Source organism: Mus caroli, chromosome 16 (assembly GCF_900094665.2).
Source record: "Mus caroli chromosome 16, CAROLI_EIJ_v1.1, whole genome shotgun sequence".
NCBI classification, from domain to species: domain Eukaryota; kingdom Metazoa; phylum Chordata; class Mammalia; order Rodentia; family Muridae; genus Mus; species Mus caroli.
The window spans coordinates 8,464,213-8,482,737 of NC_034585.1; the positions used below are offsets into that span (position 1 = coordinate 8,464,213).

The 18,525-nt window shown below is 45.3% G+C and overlaps 1 protein-coding gene across 1 annotated transcript in view; it reads right to left on the bottom strand.

Moving 5' to 3' along the window:
- Cpped1 (calcineurin like phosphoesterase domain containing 1) overlaps positions 1–18,288 on the bottom strand; it is a 103,313-nt gene extending 85,025 nt beyond the window's left edge. The window contains exon 1 of the mRNA XM_021185343.2: positions 18,114–18,288. Within this exon, the coding sequence (XP_021041002.1) occupies positions 18,114–18,183 (70 nt within the window). The 5' untranslated portion in view covers positions 18,184–18,288. The remainder of the gene's footprint in view (positions 1–18,113) is intronic.
- Between the last annotated feature and the right edge of the window lie 237 nt (positions 18,289–18,525).

Sequence of the window (18,525 nt, forward strand, 5' to 3'; positions counted from 1 at the left end):
ATGTGTTTTGCAAATTGTATCTTATATCTTGGCTATTCTAAGTTTCTGGGATAATATCCACTTATCAGTGAGTACATATTGTGTGAGTTCTTTTATGATTGGGTTACCTCACTCAGGATGATGCCCTCCAGGTCCATCCATTTGCCTAGGAATTTCATAAATTCATTCTTGAATGTATCTATCTTATTAAGTGACTGTTAGCTCAGGGCTCTGCACTTGCAAAGCATCTTCTAGAGTTTTTCTCAGGAGCTGTGGTCTTTATTGCCACCTCAATTTGAATGCTGCATAGCTCAACTGCACGGCAATAATGCCTGCAAACCCCACACTTGGGCATGAAAACAGAAGGATCTGGAATTAGAGGCCAGCCTGAGCACATGGTGAGAATCTGTGTTTTAAACGGACCTGGCAAGAGATAGCCCAGCAGATAAAGGTCCTTGCCACACAAGCCTGATATCCTGAATTCAACACCTTATCCCACAGTGGAAGGGGAGAATGAACTCCCAAAAGCTGTCCTCTAACCTCCAGTTATGTTCACACACAAAGAGCAAATTTGAACATATTTAAATTTTACCTTTGATGAGTATGAAGTGTCCCTCCTTATCTTTTTTGATAACTTTAGATTAAAAGTCAATTTTATTTGATATTAGAATGGCTACTACAGCTTGTTTCTTGGGATCATTTGCTTGGAAACTTGTTTTCCAGCCTTTTACTCTGAGGTAGTTCTGTCGTTATCACTGAGGTGGGTTTCCTATGTGCAGCAAAATGTTGGGTCCTGTTTACGTAACCAGTCTGTTAGCCTATGCCTTTTTATTGGGGATTTGAGTCAATTGATATTAAGAGATATTAAGGAAAAGTCATTGTTGCTTCCAGTTATTAAAGAACAGGTTGAATTAAAGGTGTGGGGCTACATAAACTTCGTCCTGGAAGGATGGCTGCTCTGAGAGCACCCATCTCCTTTATCCCTCAAACAGCAGAGTTTTACAGGATGAAACTGAATTCCAGAGACCAGACATGCCCTAGGATACCTCCAGGATGACCTTTGTAGCATCTTATCTAGGGTGAAGCTACTATTTACGGCCCACTGTAGGAAAACCCAGCTTCTCCAGACCCTCTGGAAGCGAGTCAGAGCAGCTCAAGACACAACATAGTTGATTTACAATCAGAACTTCTGACATTACTGAGAAACACACATGTAGACACCCCATCTCCCGCCCCCCTGCCCCCACTAACTTCTCTAAGCAGACTATCTTAGAGACTTAGGGGGTAAATGCTAGACAAGTCTAATTAAGGAGAACTGTCTGGAAATAGAGGCTTGAGGGAGAAAGAGGAAGCGTTGGCAACAGTGGATGTTGTACAGGGTAAAGAGTGGTCTTGGTGGGCTACTGTGACGAGCTGGGAACCAGTAACATCAGCAGGGAGAGGGTAAGACACGTAATGGGGCAGAGTCAGTTGAATTCTTCACTGATGCATGCCCACTGACATCTGAGGATAGTTGGCCTGCAACCAGCCAAGGACCCTGGCTGGCAGGAGACTCAGTGTTCTGGGTAAGGGGCAGTTTCTCCCAAACTGAAACACCACTCTAAGGAGAACCTTTTGTTTTAACTGTAGTATTTTGGGGTTGTATCTTTTTCTTTTTCTTTTTTTAAAAATTAATTTATTTTTTACACTCCATATCCCACCCCCCCCAATCCACCCTCCAACTACTCCATATTCCACACCTCACCCCGTGTCCACATGGATGCCCCTACCCCACACTCCACCTGACCTCTAAACTCTCTGGGGCCTCCATTCTCTTGAAGGTTAGGTGCATCATCTCTGAATTAACACAGACCTAGAAGTCCTCTACTGTATGTGTGTTGGGGGCCTCATATCAGTGGGTGTATGCTGTCTGTTTTGTGGTCCAGTGTTTGAGAGATCTCAGGGGCCCAGATTAATTGAGACTGCTGGACCTCCTCCAGGATTGCCCTTCTCCTCAGCTTCTTTCAGCCTTCCCTAATTCAACAACAGGGGTCAGCTGCTTCTGTACATTGGTTGGGTGTAAGTATCTGCATCTGACTCTTCCAGCTGCTTGTTGGGTCTTTCAGAGGGCAGTCATGATAGACCCCTTTTTGTGAGCGCTCCATAGTCTCAGTAAGTGTCAGGCCTTGGGACCTCCCCTTGAGCTGGATCCCACTTTGGGTCTGTCCCTGGAACTCCCTTTGCTCAGGCTCCTCTCCATTTCCATCCCTGTAATTCTTTCAGACAGGAACAATTATGGATCAGATTGTGACTGTGGGATGACAACCCCATCCCTCACTTGATGCCCTGTCTTCCTGCTGGAGGTGGGCTCTATAAGTTCCCTCTCCCTACTGTCGGGCATTTCATTTAAGGTCCTTCCCTTTGATTCCTGAGAGTCTCTTACCTCCCAGGTCTCTGGTGCATTCTGGAGGGTCCCCCCAACCTCCTACTTCATGAGGTTGCCTGTCTCAATTCTTTCTGTTGGCCCTGGGGGCTTCAGTCCTTTTCCCTCACCCAGTACCAAATGATCAAGTTGCCCTCTTCCCCACACTCCTCTCCCTGTCCACTTTCCCTCCTAGGTCCCTCCCCACCTGCTTTCTTCTCTCTCCCAAGTGGTCTGAGGCGTCCTCACTTGGGTTTATTATTATTATTATTTATTATTATTATATTTTGTTTTGTTTTGTTTTTTCCCTGACTTTATTTAGCTTAGGTATTTGGTCCTAAACATTTCTCAGTATTGTCCATGACTATCTAATTATCACATTCAAAACTGCTTTTAAAAATTAACCCAACACTATTTGAATTGGAAAGGGCTTAAGTGAAGAATTCTTTGGTGACTAGTGAGCTCTAATACTTTATTATATTTTATTTACAGTTTGTTGCTGGGAAATGACACATGTGAGCTTGTGCATAGAGGGCACAGGACAACCTTTGGGAATTAGCTTGCTCTGTCCACAATGTGGGTCTCAGGAATTGAACTTGGTCATTAGACATGGTGGCAAGCGCCTCTACTCACTCACCTGTCTCACACTGGCCCTAGTTCTAACATTTCTGTTCTTCGACACTGTGACTTACAATGAAAACAGCCATAAGCAAGGACATGTCTCCCATACACGCACAGCAGCACAGTGTTTACACATAGTAAAGTGTGCATTTGCTTAGTTGGAAGACATAAGATACTCATGTATAAAAATGTCCATAATGAACGGAATTGTAATTTTTAACTCTTGTGTGTATGGTAACTCTCTCTCTCTCTCTCTCTCTCTCTCTGTGTGTGTGTGTGTGTGTGTGTGTCTCTCTCTGTCTCTCTGTTTCTCTCTGTCTGTCTGTCTCTCTCTCTGTCTCTCTGTTTCTCTCTCTCTGTCTCTCTCTCTCTCTGTGTGTGTGTTTGTGTGTGTATGTATGTGTATACAAACTCAAGAACCAGTCCTTGCCTTCCACCTTCAGACAGGGTCTCTGCTATTTTTCTGTTCCGATAAGCCAGGTGTGGGGCTAGGGCTTCTGAGGATTCTCCTGTTGCTGCCTCTTGCCCCTCTATAGAAGTGCTGTGATTACAGACACATGTACAGGTTTGCATGGGATTTGGGGACTCAGACTCAGGTCTTAGAGAACATGTTATTTACTGACCCATCTCTCTAACCCATTCTTTAATAAATTCAGTTAGCTCTGGACTGCTAAATGGCAAATTACCGGGAACATAGCAGCTTAGGCCAGCCCAAGGCTATTGTCTCACAGTTCCCAGGTCAGGAATTAGGCTCAGCAGATCTCACAGCCCCTCATAAGCATCAAACGTGGTGTTGGCCAGTTTGGAGGTGTCAGATGAAGACCATGTGAGTTTTCAGGTAGCTATGCCGCAAGGGGCCATCCTTGGTTCTTTAAGAGCTCACAGCATGAGGACTTGTGGCATCAAAGGCATCAGGGGAAAGGGTCTCCTAGCAATGGTGTGTTACAACCATGCATGACTCAAACCCCTATCCTCCATCCCCCACCCAGACATTGCATCTGGGGAGCTCTTTATCACAATGAACTCACTAGGCTAGCCAACAACAAAGATGGGATCATAATCTCACAAGGCAAGCATTCCAAGAGGCACAGACACTAACATAAAGCCCTGGGCCAGGTAGTGGCACATACCTTAATTCCTGCAGTGGATAAGGCATTCAAGGTCAGGCTCAGCTACATAGGAGGTTCAAGGTCAGCCTAAGCTATAAGGACACTATCTCCAAAACTAAAACAAGCAAGCAAACACACGAAACCCAGGCCTAGATTTTCATGCAAACTTCAAGTTTGCTGCTGACTTTCTAGTACAGAGCAAAGTTAAGCCCCTTTATCCACAGGAAGCTGGAAAGCTTAGCCACAGAGGCTATCAGAGGTATGAGAATATTCTAAGAGTTGACTTAGTCAGCTTTTTATTCAACCAAAGTGATACTGAAAGCTAGCTAGTACTTTCAGGCCTTGAGTTCAAGGTCATACAGCTAATGTCTTCTGCCCATGAGCAGTTGAGTATCTGCGGCTGGAGAGATGCACAAACCTGGAAGGGGCTCCTGGCTGCCCCAAAGCTGTTGATTTCCATATAGACATTTTTTGTCTCCAAAAAGTTTTCCTGGAACGGAGAGACTCAGTAAATGAGATGAATGCATAAAAATAAAGCTGGCAAGGTCCAGCACTTTCTCCCGGTCGTCTGTGATACCCACAGTCACTGCCAACAGCATGGGGCTGACTCAAGGTACGGCTGCTGCCCAGACACCCAGCTTCTCCTCCAGACATGCCAAACTCATGGTCTGACTAGCAGATGTGCTCTGCTGGACCCACACACTGTTTACAAAATTTGAAATCTGTTGCCAACACTTAAATTGTGTGTGTGTGTGTGAGAGAGAGAGAGAGAGAGAGAGAGAGAGAGAGAGAGAGAATTTAAAGATCATATATGAATGATTTAAGAATTATATATATATATATATATATATATATATATATATATATACACATGAATTTAAGAAAAAAATATATGGATTTAATTCTCTTGGAAAATCTGGCCTCACTGCTCATGAGACACCTGCCAAAGATTGGTTGTGGCTGTGTGATCTTTCTCCATGCCCCTGAACTTACTCTAGCTCATACATGTCCAATTCTCCATCTAGCTCCCTTCTATGGAAACTCTTCTATTTTGCTCAATGTGGGGAAGAGGAGAACCAGAGATGCTACAAGGAGCAAAAGCAGGTGCAAATGGCCTACTCCGCCCACCACACACCCTGGCTTAGATGGGGTGACCATACCACTGATGGAGATTACACAGAAGTCACATGCCAATGTCTCAAGTTTGTCACCAATTTCTAAATCAAACTTTTAATTTAAAAATATGTTTTAAAGACAAAGCTTTGATTTACCAATCTGATTCATCTGCTACACACAGAGTTACAAGACCTGGCAATGTCTAATTTCTGCTGCCTGGTAAGAGACTATCATGGCAAGCATCCTGCAAAATTGACAGGTTAACAGTGGATCACGGGTATAATAAACCATGCACAGAAAGAACCTCTGAGATTATTTTCATCAGTTTAATAAAGTGCAAGGCAGCTTGACATAGGGTGAACCTTAAAAGCCTGTAGGAACTGCACACTGCCTCCCTATTAAGCTTCCCTCTGAGATTGTTTATGTGTTAAATCCTGCTGAAAAACAGACATTCAAGCTGCAATTCTCTTTATAGTTTGCACTTTCAGTATCACAAAGTGGATGGATGTCTTCTCGGACCTGTTTCTACTAATGTATTTCTTCTTGCTCACTTTTGTTACCTTTTGGGCATATTTGTCAATTGTTAATGGAAGATGACTTTTAATATATACTGAAAATTAGAAACATCACGGATCCTTTGTTATGTCTGCCAGTCACTGACTACAGTATATGCAATCCCCAAAGCAGATAAATCACTATTCTTATCCCATGACTAGAAAAAGGCCAAGGAGTGTCACTGTATCTTAGTGTCGCATGCTATAACAATGTATGCACTCATCAGGATATGCTACTTAGAAACACCCTTGAATAGCTGAAGGTAGAATAAACAGATCTCTTAATTTTCATAAAGGGGAAAAATCATACTTCCTGTCTTAGGGTTTCTATTGCTGAGAAGAACCACCATTACCACGGCAACTCTCATAAAGGAAACCATCTAACTGGGGCTGGCTTAATGTTCAGAGGTAAAAGTCCATTATCAGCACGATGGGAAACACCAGGGCATGCAAGCAGACACGGCGCGGAGAGGTACTAAGAATTCTTATGTACTGGTCCTTGGGCAGCAGGAAGACACAGTGAGATTCTGGGCCTGGCTTGGGTATTTGAAACCGCTAAGAAACTCAAATGCCCTAGTGACACACTTCCTTCAACAAAACCACACCTCTTCCAACAAGGGCACACCTCCTAGTAGAGCCATTCCCTCTGGGGGCCATTTTTATGCAAACCAGCACACTTTCTAAATGGAATTTGGTCAAATTGGGCACACAAGACCTTAGCTGAATAGTGTGATTAAAAGGCCTCAGCAGGACTACCTCACATTATTACAGAGTATAAAGATTTAAGAATCCAAGGTGTTGACTCCTGTCAATTTAGCAAACTCAAAATAACATGTGATTAGATAGCCAAAGAATTAACTTTAAAATGAACAGAGCATAGTCAGTAGCTTTATTTTTCTGGGATTCAGCATCTTAGATCCAACATCTCTACACTTGATGCATTTCACTCACAATTCATGCATTCCATTCATCCTGGCTATTTCCCCAGGTGCCTTAAGCTAGCTTTCTTTCTTTCTTTCTTTCTTTCTTTCTTTCATTCATTCATTCATTCATTCAGGCATTTTTTTATTAGATGTTTTTTCATTTACATTTCAAATGCTATCCCCAAAGTTTCTTATACCCTCCCTCCCCCCGCCCTGCTCCCCAGCCCACCCACTCCTGCTTCCTGGCCCTGGCATTCCCCTGTACTGGGGCATATGATCTCCACAAGACCAAGGGCCTCTCCTCCCATTGATGGCAGACTAGGCCATCCTCTGCTACATATGCAACTAGAGACACAGTTCTGTGGGGTACTGGTTAGTTCATATTGTTCCTCCTATAGGGTTGCAGACCCCTTCAGCTCCTTGGGTACTTTCTCTAGCTCTTTCATTAGGGGCCCTGTGTTCCATCCAATAGATGACTGTGAGCATCCACTTCTGTATTTGCCAGGCATTGGCATAGCCTCACAAGAGAGAGCTATGTCAGAGTGCTGTCAGCAAAATCTTTCTGGCATATGCAATAGTGTCTGGGTTTGATGGTTGTATATGGGATGGATCCCCAGGTGGGGCAGTTAAGGACACACGCTCCACTATGTTCATAGCAGCCTTATTTATAACAGCCAGAAACTGGAAAGAACCCAGATGACCCTCAACAGAGGAATGGATACAGAAAATGTACATTTTCACAATGTACTCAGCTATTAAGAATGATGAATTCATGAAATTCTTAGTCAAATGGGTACATATGGAAGATATCATCCTGAGTGAGGTAACCCAATCACAAAAGAACACACATGATATGCACTCACTGATAAGCGGGTATTAGCCCAGAAACTTAGAATACCCAAGATACAATTTGCATAACACATGAAACTCAAGAAGAAGGAAGGCCAAAGTATGGATACTTTGATCCTTCTTAGAATGGGGAACAAAATACCCATGGAAGGAGTTACAGAGACAGAGTTCGGAGCAGAGACAGAAGGAAGGGCCTTAAGCTTTCAATATCACAAAGCTTTGGGGACCTGTTTCTGCTAATGTAGTTCCTCCACCCCCCAGACTCTCAGTCTACAGACCTTGGGATCATGTCGTAAGTTCACACAGCCAACCAACTGCAACATTCCTTTTCTTCATCACCTGCCCTAGTCTTCCTGCCCAGGCTGGTCCTGTCCTCTACGGCCTTACAGAACAGCCATGGGGAAAGGTGGGCAGGAAGAGGCTGTTATCTGATACCAAACAACAGGGTCCTGTGAGGGACACACTCCTGGAAAGAGTAAGGCAAATGACCACAAGGCAGAACAGGAGGCTGGGGTGAGACCACACCATGACCTACCCTCTTGCCTGGGGGCCTAGAATCTGAGTTTCAAGAGTTTATGCCCCAATCCATTTCTATTCTTTACAAACTGTAACACATTCGAGCTCCTTATCCTCTCTGGGGTTCAGTCTCCTCATCTGTGACAATGAATAAAGGCAGCTCCTTATGGAGAGTTAGTTAACATGCAAAGCATTTGAATTAGGCATAGAGCAAATGGTCTAGTGTGGGCTACCTGTAGACCCCATGATCACCATCAGTCTCCTTGACTCTCATCTTAGCAGACAAGACTCCTGGAGTTTGATCCATGGCATACAGTGTGACTCAGAAATCAGCTGATGACATTTTAGAATAAGTATTTAATGCTTTGTCCCAACACCCTTACCTTTCCCATACCAAGGATTCTGTGTTGGTTACAAAACTGCAACGACAGGAAGGCCGTACGGCTGCCTGAAGGCTATTAGGCTAAAGAGCAAATGCCAGCAAAATACAATTTTTGCTGCTCCCCCTGGCAGCAATCTGCATAGTGAACTGCAATTTAAATGTCTTCAGCAAATCACTTTTCTTCTTGGGGGACTAATCTTATTTTAGTGGGGGAAAAAGGTTGCTAAACAATATTCACTCCTCTGGGACTCTTTCTACAACAGCCTCACCATAAAATACCCAGGCTGTATATGGTAGGTAGGATGCCTTCCGGGATGGCTGTTGAGAGCCCAGGGGCCGGCAGCTCTAAGGGTGCAGGGTTTCTGTTCAGGAAGGTAGGAATCTAAGGTGAGCTGCAGAGACAACTGCACCACTCTGTGCATGAGATAAAGGGCACAGACCACACACCTACAAAGGGTGAGCTGTACGGTACGCCAAAAGTAATTTAAAAATGGTCTTCAGGGACTTCTCTCCCCACAGGATTAACCATAAGAACAATCTGCAGAATTGCTAAATTACTTGTCCCAGGTACCAGGACAAATTTACCCACATTTTAGTTCAAATGCACAAATAAACAAAACAAAAACCCCAAAACAACAACAACAAAAAAATGATTTTGAGACACAAAGACGTCTGAGTCATAGCTTGGCTGGCACACTTACCACCCAAAAGTGAAGGCCTGCCAAATTCTTTGGAGGCAAGACAGCAAACAGGCCAAGACTTCTTGGCCAGGTGACTCTTAGCATTATTGGCGAACAGTAAGACATTTCCAGGACCTTTTGGGGTGCCTGTTTTGGATAGCTGTTGGTTGGCCTCTGCCCATGTCCCTGTTTCCCCACCAAGATGCTGGCAGTTGCTGGCTCACTGGAGCTTGAGGGAGACCTGAAGTGGCGCCTCCTCTGGGCAGACGTAGCCCTGAAGGCACCTGCAAGGCAGAGTCCTTGAATACAGAAAGAAGATACCAGTCCTTCCAGCTGACGGCACCTATCTGATGGGAAGGCTTCATCCCGCAGTGCTTCTGAGAAGTGCACACTGCATGGCTGTCCAGTGTGGGTGTGAGGAACGCTAATGGTCTGTCTAACACGTTGGTTTCAGTTTCCTTTTGTCCAGAGAATGCACAATATGTGGGGCAGAAACACGTGCAGGGACCCATCTATTTCCACACCATCACATGACTCCTGAGTGGGTTTGACCACCAGCCAATGTCCAGAAGTAGGAAAGACCACAGAATCCTAAGGAGAGAGTGCATTGCAATCTGCCCTAAGTGTAATTAAGGAAAGGAGGGGTTAAAGCAAGTGTTGAGGCCTAAGTGTTATAAAAGATGAGCAACGCAGGTTTCTTCAACTGTAACCTTGAGATGGCACAGGGGAGAAAGACAGAGAAAAACCTAGTGGGGGCCGAGAGGGTGCGGGGGACAGATCCCAAACTCGTTTGAGGCAGTTTGTCTTGGGGCTAGGGGGGTAGCCCCATGGGAAAGATCTACCCCCAGAATGTGGGAAGCCCTCAATTTTACCTCAGTACAGAAAACAACATGGACAAAACAACCCCCAACAGCTCCACGGTGTCACTGAGGAAGTGGCAGGGCAAGAGTGCATGCATAAAGTTACTGGAACTGGGTCAGTCCCAGGTGACCTGGGGGTGGCCAGGGTGCTTGTAGTGGCAACTGGGCAGAAGAGCAGACAAAGTCAGTGTGCCCTCAAGGAGGAACACACAAGGCCAGGGATAATTTAAACAGAGGAGAGATAGACAACACAAAGACCACTAATGTCCCTCTGCTTCGGGTAAACAGATGGGCTGGAAAACCCTGGAGAAAGAGCAGCCTGGGCAAGTAAAAACCTTGCTCTGGACCAGGGTCACTTGGCAGCAAAGGTGAAGGACTTACTTGTCATCATAGTCTATGGCCTTGTCCATTCACTAGGATAAAAACCTACACCATGAAATGCCTTGGTGCCCTAGGTACAGGAAGCTAGCATAAACCAAAGCCAGTGTGTGATGGTTAGCTGTGCCTTCAGGCATATCCACCAAGCTCTCTGCACGCACTTTATACATGAGGCCAGGTGGTATTGGGATGGAAAGAATTGTTTTTCTTTTCTTAAAGAAGGCTGCACAGAATGTGGCCATTTGTTCCCTAGGTGTCTGACCTATCCATACACCAAACTTGCCTGCGGGGAGGGGCACAAGGCAGGCGTTCCCAGGCGGCTGGGGACAGCCATTGCTCCAGCTCTACATCAATGCCCCTTTCTCACTGAAGCATGTGGCAAAGTTAAAATGTGGGCAGTGCATAGACATAAAAGTTGTCTGTCAGCCTTCCCTGTAAGAAAATTCTACTCTGAACAGAAATCCAGGGGTGCCTGGAAGGTCTGGCTAGCACTTTGGAAGCTTTCTGAAAACGACCATGGCATTCAGAGGTCAGCTAGTGGTCTAGCCGCTGCTGGTATTCATTCCACGCTCCTGCATGATACACACTTGTGCGCCAGGCCCTTGTGGCTTGCTTGGCTCAGCACATGCTGCCTGTGACCTGTCTGCAGTCTGCTGGTGCTGCTGCTCACTTAGAAGTTGCCTGGTTCAATGACAGGTGTGAAACAGAAGAACATGGACAGTTGTTTCCAACTCTAAGTGTGTCTCTAATGAAGAGGAAAGTGTTGGGGAGAGCCTCAATAAACGTGAGCTGGGAAATATAAAACACCATGAAATTGGGTGTTTGGAAGACAAATGTCAGAAAGGAAAAGATTTAAATCTAAGAACTCCCCACAGAGTGCTTCCCAACTGCTTTTTAATTGACTACATGTCTATGGGGGGTGAGCTGGGGGAATATGCGCAACTGGAAAAGATTCTGTAAGGCCCTCAATGCTGGGCCTCCGGTCAAGTCCCGGGATGAACTGGCCAACACCCCAACATCTCGAGAGAAAACCACACCTGATGCAAACTGCAAGAGGTTTTATTATCAGCTAGCTGAGGACAAAGTCCCTCCACCATGCAGGGCTGGGGAGTTCGACCCCAAGCGGTGACAGTAGGAGGCTTTTAACAGCTAGCTGAGGAGTTGGGAGGAGTTGGGAGGAGTTGGGAGGAGTTGGAAGGAGTTGGGAGGAGTTGGGAGGAGTTGGGAGGAGNGGGGGGGGGGGAGTGAGCTGCAGCCTCCTCTCTGGTGAGTGAGCTGCAGCCTCCTCTCTGGTGTCTATCTCCATGTCCTTGTAGGTCTTCCTACAATTATCGCATCTCTGGCTGTAAGGCACAGAAACAAAAAGGCTTTTTGCTGGCTATAGAGAACAAAGAGCTTCTTTCTGGCTATAGTTTTAGAGATCAGGGAAAACAAGCTTGGGGAACGTCCAGGGGCTTTACCTTCCAGGGAGAAATGCTCTAAGTCGGGGTCTCACAATTCTTTCATTGGTGTTTATATATAGAAATGTCACATCAGGTCTATCTATACATTCAGGCCAAGGCAGGTGCTTGGCCTGCCCTAGAAAGGACGGGTGAATCAGTGTGCAGTTATGGTCTTCATGAGATGAAATGTGAAAAGCTACAGTGCATTCTCTCTGTTTTAAACTGTTTAACTATAGGTAGGAAAGAAAGCAACAATGAGAGCTTCCTAATAACTAAACCCTTCCTCTATGTCACAGAGACACATCACCTTGAGGGGCTGGGAGGGAAGGTCACTGGTTGAGCCCTTGCCTGCCATGCCTGGGGAGTGGGTTCCATCCTCAGCCGTGTAAACTAAGTTCTTTAACTTACTTTATTACTGGGGAGGGCACCCATGTGCCACAGCACACCTAAGGAGGTCAGAGGATGATTTTTGCAAGTCAGTCCTTGCCTTGCACCTATTTCTCAGGCTGGTTCTCTTGTTTTTTCTTTGCTGTATGTCCCAGGATACCTGGCCGCCAAGCTGCATGGTCTGCAATTCTCCTGGTTTTGTCTCCCATCTCGCTGTGGGAGTGCTGGGGGTACAGATGTCTACCACAATAACCAGCCTTCTGTCTGTTCCAGAGATGGAACTCCAGTCACCTGGCTTTCAGGGTGAGTGTGCTTTTACCCAGTAAGCCATCTCACTGGTTCCCTATGAACTTAAAAGAGAAAACACTTCTTGTCTTAAATAAGAGTTCTTACCATAAAATATATTAAATGCTGTCTTTGTGATCTGCAACTTAGGGAAAGAAATATTTTGTAGCTGGGACATGATAAAAGAAAAAGCTGATCAGCTGCACTTCATCATAACCTAAAACCTGTTTTGAAGACAACGTCTGTACATCATACATTCAGTAAGAAAGGAGCCTGGTCCAGAAATAAGAACTCTTTTGGCTCAACTATTAAAAAACAAACAAACAAACAACCCCACAATTTTAAAATAGCTAATGATCTTAGTAAGTATTTCTTCTGAGTGACCATTAAGTACATAAAAACTCAACACTATTTGTTATGGCTAATCAACTTCATTGGATTTAGTGAATTACTGTGGAAACACCTCTGGGTGTGTCTATGAGGGTATTTCCAGAAAGGTTTTACTGATGAGGGAAGACCAACTCTGAATACAGACGACACCACTCAATGCACTGAACTGAAGAAGGGGGGAGAACCGAGTGCAGCATCCATTGTCCATCTCTCTCTGCTTCCTGAATATGGGTGCAATACACTGGCTGCCTTGCCTTCAGCTGCCACAGCTGAGACCCCTCTGTCACCATGCCCCTGCCGTGAAGAACTATACCTCTGACTGTGAGCCAAAAGAAACCCTTCTTCCTTGGGTTACTCACAGGCACTGCTGCTCAGGAGGTAAAATAGCAGCACAGCTACTGCATGACCCAGAAATTCCAAACCTACAAAAAAACTTAAACCCTTGTTCTGTTCATAGTAGCTACTCACTTAAACAGTGTCTTAATGAATACCCATCAATATAAAAAGAATCCAGATATTTAACAATGCATGGACACACAAATTTGGTTATTCCCACATTAAGTGGGATGAAGCAAAGGAGGCAAAGCCCTAGCTACTCGCTACAGTGCGGATGACTTCTGAAGCATTCTGAGGTGAAGCCAACCAGGAAAGGGCCACATATGACTCCATTCACAGGAAATGTCCAAATAATACTTATCTCCACAGGAATGTAGTGGCACCCGCGACATGTAGGAGTAGGGACACTTCCAGACTGCAGGTGGACAGAATACTGCGTTAAAGTACTGCATGCCTGCATCACTCTGGAACATTATTGAAAACGAGCTGTAAGCGCAATAGGAAAGAATGTTACAGTAAATAAGATCCCAATGAAGTGTTTAAACGTAGAAACCCAGCCAGGTTCTGGTGGTACCCAGCAGTCATGCAGGCACTAGGGAGACTGAGGCAGGAGGTGTATTAGTTCCAGCCTCGGCTAGAGCCATTCTCAAATAAACTCATTTAAAAATTAGTTTTTTTTTTTTTTTTTTAAAGTGTGCCCTTTTTAACCGTGCGAATGTGCACTGTTGACCAGTTCCCTTAGCTGGTAATTACAATGAGGAACATTCCTCTTTACTCACAGGGACTATCATGAGGGAACGTCCTTTGGGCAATTGAATTTAGCTCTGTTATTTGATCAAAGCAAAACAAAACAAAAATGACTTGTGAGTAGGCAGCTCTTAGAGCCAGCACTGAGAGCTCCAGCATTGGCCAAGCAGCACTGAAGTGAGTAACACAAGAAACAATTTAACTGGCTACAGTCACTTAGTCAATCAACAGTCACCGAGCTCCAGCTTCCCTGGTTAATTGCATACTGCTCAGTTATCACCACAGGGCCTTCCACAACCAACCAAAGCTCAGCTACTGGGATTAAACTCGGGATCGATTTAGGCTGTTGGGCCAAATCTGTCCACTCCCACAGCTTCTATTGAACAGATCCCTGATCAAATAAGAAAGAACTAATTTGTCCTAAATGAAAAGGCACAGCTGAAGCGCTCACTTCATCTCCTGCCCTGTTGCAACTGTTTAAACTTGATTATTTCTACCGAGAATCCACTTACTCTCACCAGTGAGAGGATTTACAGGGAAAACTGAGTAATGTTCAGAATTAACAAAAACCATCAGTTCCTACAAGGCAGCTGCAGAGGTGCAAAACGTTTAGAGAAACAATCTTTTATTTATTATTTTTAAAATGCACTCTTTTAAAATTTATTTTTATTTTTTATCTCTGTATGTGTCTCCCTGTGTGAGTACAGACCACATGTGTCTGGGTCCTGTGCAGAGGTGTAGATCCCCCTGATCTACAGTCACAAGTGTTTGTAAGCCACCTGATTTGGATTCCAGGAATTGAAGCCGGGTTCTCCAGTAGAGTAGAAGTGTTCTTAACTGCTGAGCCTCTCCAGTTGCCCAAACAATTCTTTAAAGAAAGCTACTCAAGAAGGTAGAAATACCCTGATAGGATAAACTAAAAACAAATAAGTTTAGGACCTTAGAACAATTAAATTCAATTTTATTATTTTGTGGGGTGACAGATGGCACTCACCTGGAGGTGAGAGGACAACCTATGGCAGTTAGTTGTCTAACATGTGGGCTCCCGTAATCAAAGTCAGGTTGTCAGCCTTGGTGGCAAACACCTTTACCCTCTGAGCCATGTCACCAGCCCTCAAATACAATTTTAAAAAGCACCTTTGTCCTGTGATTTCTCCCTTTCAGAATTCCTTCAGAACAGATGTGGGAAACCTCTGAGAAGGGAGTTACATGCTAGATGAAAAAGAATCTTAATTAGGATATGTGTCAAGGAACTATAATTATCAATTTGCCTAATTAAAATGAGTATCTGAACACGCCTTAAGAATGTGAGCCCTCATCAGCAGAGCAGAGCGGATTATGTTAACAAGGAATGGATGGCTGAAACTGAGACTCACTTATCAAACTCCTGGAGAAATTGAGGCTCTGTTGCTCAGGTAGCTAGTTCCTGGGGATGAGTGCAATGTAAACCTGGGGCAGCTGCTTGAGTTAACTGAACTCCTTTGAAGGAGGTGTGAGATCTGTCTCTACAGACTTAGGTTCTACTTCCCACAGTAACTGACTGTCCTGGGGGCATCTATGAACACAACTATGTACATTTCTGTGGCATCTGATACCATGTTCCTACACACACACACCTAAGCCTTCCTGCCAGGCTTTGGTGCCAAGGCTGGCTGCTGGTTTTTCAATAATTTCTGACTGTTTCTGTTTTGGAATCTTCGCTGTATGCTGCACTCATTTGAATGGAAACACATGCTAAGGAACACAGCACAGACAATGCACAGGAACCATCCACAGGGGTACATTGTTCTCTTCAGAATAATGTCTCCAGATCTTAAGGCAGCACTGTCTACTCCCACTGTGTGGCACACATCCCTGCCTCTCTAAATGACCAGTGTTCAGCATTCCAGATGGTATCTCAAATCCATTTCATACAATTGATTCTATTCCTTATTCTGATGTCAGTCAATGCTCTCCCCCTTATCAAGCATGGACAGTACACACAGTCCCAACTCCTCCCACTGTGGTGGCCATTGGGTGCCAAGGATTCCTACTTCTGTGCCATGGCTCCATGCCTAGATTTGGAGTTTGAGGTCTGGAAATTTGTCACCCTTTTCTTCTCTATTCTTCCCAGCTTACTAGAGAGTGTAAATGAAACATGGTATTTTTCAGACTGGAGAGAAGTCGATAGCAAGAAACTCTTCCAGTCTGCTAGAGGGAACAAACAGTTACAGCCCCCCCCCCGCCTTTTTTTTTGTTGTTGTTGTTTGTTTGTTTGAGACAGGGTTTCTCTGAATAGCCCTGGCTGTCCTGGAACTCACTCTGCAGACCAGGCTGGCCTTGAACTCAGAAATCCGCCTGCCTCTGCCTCCCAAGTGCTGGGATTAAAGCCGTGTGCCACCACTTCTGGAAGGTAAATCTGAGGATGATTATACTCTATAATCCACATCCCTGCTTCTGAAGAAATTCTCCCATGTGTTTATAAAAGACAGTTGTACAAAAAGGCTTACTATAATACTGTTTACAAGAATGAAAAGCACGTAACTAAATGGTCATTGTATCAGTCAGGACCAAGGAAGTAATAGTAAATATACTAAAACTAAGAAAATGCCTGAGTCATTTTCAAAGGGATTATCTGGGATGGGATGAATATTAAAGAGACTATGAGGAACATTTAGTAGCCAAAAGATAGAGCCACTGTCACTCAGATACCTCCATCTAGGAACAGACTCTAAGAATATAGACTGTTGGGAGAAGCAGGGCCTTCTAGGGAGGAATACAGCCTACAAAGGGGAACCCTGGAAGGGCATCAAGTGCAGGAATACACATTCAGTTGTTTGTTTCTCCTCCCCCTAATTTCCTGTGGGAGCTTCCGGTTGGCCGAGTGTCTTCTTGCCCAGCTCTCCTGCCAATCTAAGGATCAGGACAAAGAGTTCATTCCTGCAAGCCCATGGCAGTCGCTCCTAGAGCACTGTGGCAAAAAGAAATCTGGAGAAGCAAAGACAAGAAAGACACCAAGTTGGTAAAACTCAGCACATCCATTAACAAAACATACAGCACGTATGCACAATCAATGGGATACTGCTCAGAAGGAAGGAAGGAAGGAGAACTACTTAGAATAGGAGGCATCTCAAAAACATATAGGCTGGGAAAACAAACAAACAAAAACCTAAGACACATTAAAATTTGTAGAAAATGGCAACACTGCAGACTGGACTTTCCCCAGTCCATCATCAGTGGATTTTTGGCTGTGCGCACCTGTGCAGAACCTTGAACTGCAAGGAGGGAAAAGAAACAAAGGCCTAGCAGAGAACTGTAGGATTGATCTTCTTTGGCTAGCTAGGCAGAGGTAAGTCTGAGGAAATGAACCTGAAAATAGGATGTGAAGGCTGAGAAGGTACCAGACTTCCAAGTCCTACCAGGTGAGCAGAGGAGAGCAGGTGCCAAGGCCCTCCGGGGTTTGGAACGAGCCTGATTCTTTTTTCAGAGCAGTTCAGGCAAATTAGAGGCTGGATAACAAGGCAAGTGTTCCTGTGATTCTAAGCCAAGTGCCAGAGAAGAATCAACCCCAAAGATCCAAAGGAAACACAGGGAAACAGGAACCAATCCGGTATCCTCTGAGTTGCTCGAGCCTATCATTTGCTTAACACCCAGCATGTGCCTGCCCCACACACTCAGTTACAGAAATATTCTGATGTGTTAACAACGCTCCCTTTGAGGCAAGACAGGGTCAGATTATCTAAGCCCAACGTCCAAGAACGCTACCAGTACCAGAATGCCTTCCCTCTCTACGGTTACAGTAAGCAACGGGATATAAATACAATCTCACTACAATTACCAGCCCCTGACACACCCCTTGCTTGTCAGCTGCCCCACAGAAGTTTGCGGAGGAAGAGAGAAGACAGGCCAGTCATTCACTTCTCTGCCACCTCCGCCCCGCTTCTGTTTAGTTTGTTTGCTTTATTTTTTAAGTTTGTGGTTTGCAAGGTCAAGTCAAGGCCAGCGAACTTGCACCCAACACCGCGAGGGAGGAACAACTCCGACAATGGTCCCGGGTGCTGTGTGCAACCCACGAAAGGATCCGGATAGAAGTGAGCGCCCGCGACCGGAAGGTTCCCCTCGCGGAAGGTTCTGCAGCTCTGGAGTGCCCCCCTTCCCAGGCGAAGAGCCAAGCAGTACCTGAGGAAAACGCGTCCAGGGTCCTGCCCCGGGCTCTGTGGAAAACATCCGCCGCCTCCACAGCGGACATGGCGAGCGACTGGCCTTGCCTGGGCACGTTTTGTGAGAGGAGGGAGCGACTCCACACCACCCGGCAGCCCCGCCTGGAACAGCTTCTGGAACCTGCCCTCCAGGAGGGCCGGGCGGGGCGGGGCCGCTCCGGGTGCTGCTAGTGCTGCCTGGGCAGAACACGGAGATTGCCACCCCTCCTGGGAGCCTCCCGGGGTCAGGATCCAACGTGCACTGGAACAAACTAGGGGTTGAGGCTTTGAGGCCTGTAGTTGTCTTATGTAACACACATCGGGCCGCTTCATAATTTGGGATTTCAGGTTAACAAGAATAGGAAAAAACAAAACAAAAAACAACAAAACCA